Here is a 6,716-nt window from a genome sequence, read left to right on the forward strand (position 1 = left end):
ACCTCAATAAAACTGTAAAAAAAAAAAACCAACAACAACATGGAATCAGATGGGGATTTACAGATAAAAAATGTCTGACAATATATTGATAATTGCTGAAGCTGGATGATGGATAATGCGGTGTCATTATACTATTTCTTTCACTTTCGTGTACATTTGAAATTTTTCAAAATAAAAAGTTTTAATAAAGTAATGAGAGATTAAATAAAACCTGCTTTATAAAGATGTTTTCCTAAGTATTTGATATAGCTCAATTGTTACACCTACCTTTAATTTTCAAGCCATTACATTAAATGTGGCAGTACTGAACAGAAAACTGGCCAAGAAGATGCAAGAAGACTTCTGTGTTAGCTAGATCTGTATTTATATGTTGTATCTAACAACTTTAATAGGCCTAACTCAAAAATCATGGTGTCAAGAAGTCAAATAGTTAAAAGAGACTTAGAGAGATCGCCAGATGACCTCTGCTTCTGAAAGGGTCTCACACAATAAAGCTATCTTTTCCTTTTTAAATATTTACAGATGTACATGGGAGAGTTATTCAAAATCCCTTTGGTATTTTATTTTAGGTCAACACAATCTGGCTGTTTTGATGAATTATCTTCCTTCAATACGTTGGTGGCCAAGTCAAACAATGAATATTAGGAAGCCAGAAGTAACTTATGCATCCATTTTACATCTGGCTTTTAATAAGCTAATAGGAAGGAAGGAAAGGAAAACTACCCAAAAAAAAAAATCAAACACATTTATTATGAAGTTTTCAGGAGACTTTACGATATTATGATACCCAACTGGTGCGTGGGACAGATGTACGAGAACCAGTAGTTGGTATCAAGAAAGGGACTTATCTGGAGGGTTTGCCACAGAACAGCTGGCAGCTAAGGGAGCACCATCTGTTGGAAAGAAGAAATGTCAATCACCAATAAAGCATTTTTGATATATGAAAAAAATGTTTTTAAGTCTTTCCAAAGTACTTGACAAAGAATCTTGTTAAGAGTTAGAAGCTTCAAGTTCAGTGGAACAAGTACTAAATTGTGTATATACATCATATCTCCCATACAATCTTTTTGTAAAGGTTGAGCTGTTATATACACACACATTAAATTTACATTATTTTATAATTATTTTTATCTATGAAATAAAAAAATCTTCATTAATGTTTGTAGCCTTGTAGATATCTTTGAAATGTCACAACCTTTACTTCCTTCCACTGCCTTAAAACTCTGAAACAACTACACATAGCCACACAGAATCTGTTCCCATGACTTCCTGGAAGTTTCTGATCTTGGTAATTATCATACTCCTACAAACCACTGCCAGGTTTGAAAGAACCGACAATAAATTTTATGTAGTATATTAAAATCCCCTATCCAAACAAATCAATTTAAACATAAACAGACATTCCCATTGTAATACCAATCCTTACTTAGGAAAGATGTCATGCTTATTTTGTATTTTGAATAAAATTCCTGGCCTGTTATAATGCATAAACATCTAAATACCAGAATATCTGGTACTTTTACTTGAGTTCAACAGGCATAAGGTATTCTTCCTCAACCTCTCAAGTTTCCTAAAAACTCAGTGCTTCTAAAATCATTATCTGTGCTGGGGCGCCTGGGTGGTTCAGTCAGTTGAGTGCCTAATTCTTGATTTGGGCTCAGGTCACGATCCCAGTGGGATGGAGCCCCACATCAGGCTTCATGCTGAGCAGGGAGCCTGCTTAAGATTCTCTCTCTCTCTCTCTCTCTCTCTCTCTCTCTCTCTCTCTCTCCTTCTTCTTCTTCTTCTCCCTGACTCATGCTCTAAAATAAAAAAATTAAAAATTAAAATCATTTTCTGTGCTAAAACAGATAAAACATGGGTAGTTCCAGCCATGGGCACAGAAAGTTCTCCAGTCCTTTCCTGGAAGATATCATCTATCATTCAAAACAAGATATTTTTAAAAATATGTCTGGCACATAGTATTCCTAAAGCTAGTAATTCCTGCCCTTCAAATTTGTGAGCACTACATTCATAATTAGTTTTGAAAAAAAACAAAAAGTCTTATAGGAGAGTCAAAGTTCATATACTACAAAAAGTTCAGGCATCTTTCATACTAAAGAAACATATATAAAATCTTCCCATGATGCTATGTATAGTTTCTGGATCCAGTTTGCTAACTATTGTCTAACTCCTTGCAATTGTGAACTTTTAGATGCACTGTAGTTTCCTCTGTTCAATTATCCACTTAGTTCAGCTTCGGAAGGACTTATTCGAATCACTGAAAGACCTGTGAGGGTGTAACTTTCCATGATCTAAAAATGGAGACCTGGGGTAGGATGTCTTATGGCAACAGAAAAGAAGCAAAAATTGATGTAGAGTATCCAACCGTTGCCAACTCCAGTCAAAGACTTCAACTATCTGGAACATAGAACATCCTTCTCTCTTTGCTTGGCAGACACTGCTACTAAGAACCGAGCCTTGGCCTAGCCTGAATATCCAGCTCAACAAGTGCTCAAGGACATATGTCTCCAAAAGGGACAGATAAGACAATTCTTTGTGGGGAAGGAAGGAAATGACTACTTATTTCTAGATATAATTTTTTTATTTTGAAAAAGAAATTTAATGTTTATTTGTTTTTGAGAGAGAGGCAGAGAGAGAGGGAGACACAGAATCAGGAGCAGGCTCCAGGCTCTGAGCTGTCAGCAGAGCCTGATGCAGGACCTGAACCCACAAACTGTGAGATCATGACCTGAGCTGAAGTCGGATGCTTAACCGACTGAGCCACCCAGGTGCCCCTCCAGATTTAATTTCTATCTTTGTAAACATTTTCTAGTATAGGCAATAAGTTATTACAGTAATTGATAATCAAATAAATATATATATGGGAGATGAAAGCAAATAAATTGTATGTTTCACCAATAGAAGAAATCAAAGAAGTTTAGAGTCTACTATTTTACAAAAATTATAATTGTTACAGAAGATAAAATCTAATTGCTATCACTATTCTAGAATTTCTCTAATATATTGCATCTTCTACTCAAAACAGACAAATAGGGGTGCCTGGGTAGCTCAGTCGGTTAAGCATCCCACTCTTGGTTTCAGCTCACATCATACATCGTGCTCTGTGCTGACAGTGCGGAACCTGCTTGGGATTCTCTCTCTCCTTCTTTCTTTCTGCCCCCCCCCCCATGCTCGCTCTCTCTCTCTCTCAAAATAAATAAACTTTTTAAAAAGTAAACAAACAAAAAATACTTGATTTACTACTATACTTCCTGGTCCGAAAGAAGAGCTTCCTTATTTCTATGTTCATGACCAATATAATAATGACTATGTTAAAATTCTGTTTTTTTCTCTCAACCTTAAATCATATTTCTCATTTAGTGACTATAGCTATGAATAGGCATTTGGGAATACTTCATTCTTTAAATAATTATATCATCAACACTATTAGGAAAAAAGATTTGGTTTACAGGATTTTATTTACCAGGGTCTCACCTATTTACATATGAATTTGGATGGCTATTAGTGCTACCCACCAAATACGTCTAGTTCTCTGCCTTCTGGGCACAAGATAGGACTACACTTCCTAGTAAGGGGGGAATATGAACTAATCCAGCCAGTGGATTATAAGCAATGTCACTTCCTTTCTGGAGCATTGGATGGTATAAGTGAGACCTTCCAGGGTCCTCCCTTTTCTTCCTTTAGCATAGTGACCAGGTTTCCCAGTCGGCCTGAATACCTGAATGACCCCTACCAGCAAAGCCCCTCTGCCAACCTGCTAGGACACAAACCATGACTAAGAAAAAAATCCTCGTTGGGGGCTGTTTGTTACCAGAGCATGATCTGGGCTGCCCCAAATGACATCCTAAGGAGTAACAGAAATTAAATTCAAAACCCAGTAAGTCATAACTCAACGTTTTGGTTAATAAGCTTTTGTATATCACAAGAAATCCAGCCTTAACATAAAAACTATAGGAAGTTCTCTATTAATAAATTCCCTCAAGATAAGTTGGTCCTACCTATTCCTATAGTTTTGAAAGGAGTCTTTTAAATTTCAAAAAGGAGTCTTTGCTCCTTTTGAGGTGCCATGTTGTTCTGGTCAGAGGGCAAAAAGCAGAAAACTGTTCTCTTCCACCTGTCTTGGAATATTCCACCTTGAGACCTAACCTCTCAAGGTGACAGCTGGTAACACTGGCAGAACCAGTTATTCTTCCAATTTTTCCTTAATTTCACTTGAAGTGAAAGGAGAATTAATCTGATATAATCAATTCCCACCTTTCCCCAACCCACCTATATTTCACAAGGAATTGGTGTCCAAACATATTCCCATACTGTTCTATTTTCCTCCTAAGCGACTATGATATTTTCACCCCAGTAGAATACAAAAGAAGAGATCTACTCCAAACTATTCCCAAAAGCCTCTCTCGGGCACAGGAAGCAGGTGGTTGAGTGTGTGAGTATTCAACTTAGAATCTCTGTGTTCAAGTCACACCTCTGTCACCAACGAGCCGAATGACTACGCAAGCAGCTAACTTCTGTCAGCCTCTATTTCCTCACCTATAAAATGAGAATAATAGTGGTGTTGCCTCTCTGGAGCTTGTCAGTTCTTAAGAGTCGTGACATCTAAAAACAATTCAACAGCTGAGTTCCATCAGTGGAAGGATAATCTGTTTATGGATATTTATGAATCAACACTGATTTGCTGTCACCTCTTAACAGTTTTAGATAAATTAGTTTTGACACTGCTCTATGGTTTCTAGTTTCTATTTCCCCTAATTTTTCTCATCTTCATTTACAGAACCAGAGACTCAAGTTTATGCACACAATTAGGAGAAGCCAAGCCAAAGCAAACTTGTAAGCTTCTTCCTCTCCACCTCATACATTTCCCTCCTCCTCTAGGCGCTTTCCTTTTCTTGCATTCAATTTCAGGCACCTGCAGTCACCTGCAGTTTGTTGTTTCTTCCACTGCCATCCATTACTTTTACATCTTAGGATATGGCTTTCCGTATTAACCAGCTTGCCAGTCAACTGTGTGTGTGCAGAAATGAAGGGCCTATACTGCCTCCCATGGTGACTTTCTGTCCCCTACATCACTAAACAGAAAAGAAATTCTATAGTACAGGTTTTCGAACAGATAAAGAGGGAGAGCAGTATTTTGGGAAAAGCACACTTGAATCACGTTCTGCAAACCACTGCTTTCACAGCCGGTAAACTGAGGACCAAAGACCTTGGCCAGGAACCAGGGCTGAAATAAAATTCTGCACCAATTACTGGTGAAAACGAAAAGAACGACCCCAATAACTTTCTGCAAAAACCTTTTTTTTTTCCTATAAGGGGCTGGAAAATAATGTTTGATGTCTGCCTACCAAAGGTAACGCCTGAAATTTATGTTAACAGCCTTGAGCTTCAATCTGTCGAAGGAAATGAAGGGAAAGTGTGCATGCGTGTTGGTTTTCAAATAAACACTGTGTTGAAGCATAGGTGAAGAAGCAACGAGAAAACACGGAGTCGTTTCTGAGGATGACACACGACGACGGCAAGAATTGCGAGGCAGGAGGTCTATGCCTACCGTGAGAAGACACAGCGGGGTCTCAAGCTACACCACCCAGAACGTTCCACGGAGCCAGGGATGACGTCAAGGACTCCGACTGCTGCTGCCTCTTTCCACAGATGTCTACCTGAATGAACGTGAGGCAATCCTGGATACACTTCGGGGCAGAAGGAACTGGCCCTTGCAGACGAAGGCAGATGAGAAGCAGGAGGGGGGTGCCCAGGCATGCGCAGCAGGACGAGCGGCGCAGAAACAGAAGGGGGCTTCCTGGAGAAGGAGGCAGCCATCAAGAGCCGGTCCCTCCACCCCTTCTCGCCCAAGACCGCCTCAGGGAACGGCCCAGAGGATACGCGACCCAGGACCACCGCAGGGCCTGCAAGCAAGGACAACGACAAGGCGCTACCCAGCCCCTGGATCCCATCACTGACTCCGGAGGCCGAAGCCCCCAACCGGGAGAAGCCGTCGCCTACAGCGATCCACCCACTGCGCATGTCAGCCGGGATGCGCAAGCGCCTCTCTGCTCCAGGGCTCTGGGCCCCAAGGGGACGCATCACGCACAGTGAGCGCTGCGCGTGCGCTGTGACCCACCACACCCTGAGCTGCTGCGGGTCTCGCGCCGTGCTGCAGTCCTCCGGGGCCAAGGCCGCCCTTGGGCCCACGGAGTAGCTGACTTGGAAGGACATATTGGACCCCAAAACGGATGGTGACACCATTGCGCCACAGTGGGGCGACTTGGGCTTTGGGGCTCCTGAATGAAGCTGTGGGCCGACAGCTCGCGGCCGGTGGTGCACGCCTGCATGCGCAAGAGACCGCATAAACGGCCTTGGACGTGACTGACTGGGTGGCACCTTCATGCTCCGAGCACTGGAGCCGTGGGGACGCGGCGGGCTAGGAGGCCGGGCCATGCACTCTGCAGTGACTCCAGTTTGAAGGCGTGGGCTAAGCATGTTTAATGTGGTCTCACTTTAAGAGTAAAACCTGAATTGAACGCGTACACACAGACGCAAGGATCACTGTGGACTAGTGAAGAATTTACGGTTCTGTGATGGGTTGTCCTGTTATCATTTTTTTGGTTTGGTTTTTACGAGGAAAACGTGACATTTTCAGGGAGGAGAGCCTGGATAGGAGGGAGATTCAGGAAAGAGGAATCAAAACAAGACTGGAAACTCCCCTAAATGTTCAA

At 41.5% G+C, this 6,716-nt stretch overlaps 1 protein-coding gene across 1 annotated transcript; it reads right to left on the reverse strand.

Annotated features, from left to right (window-relative positions):
- Positions 1-731: 731 nt before the first annotated feature.
- On the reverse strand, positions 732-6,480 carry LOC123609967. Its single transcript, XM_045500943.1, has 2 exons — positions 5,552-6,480; positions 732-893 (listed from the first exon to the last, which is right to left on the reverse strand). The coding sequence occupies exons 1-2, from the start codon at positions 6,478-6,480 to the stop codon at positions 845-847; spliced, it is 978 nt and encodes a 325-aa protein (XP_045356899.1). The 3' UTR covers positions 732-844.
- Positions 6,481-6,716: the final 236 nt, after the last annotated feature.

Source organism: Leopardus geoffroyi, chromosome B2 (genome assembly GCF_018350155.1).
Source record: "Leopardus geoffroyi isolate Oge1 chromosome B2, O.geoffroyi_Oge1_pat1.0, whole genome shotgun sequence".
Classification (NCBI taxonomy): Eukaryota; Metazoa; Chordata; class Mammalia; order Carnivora; family Felidae; genus Leopardus; species Leopardus geoffroyi.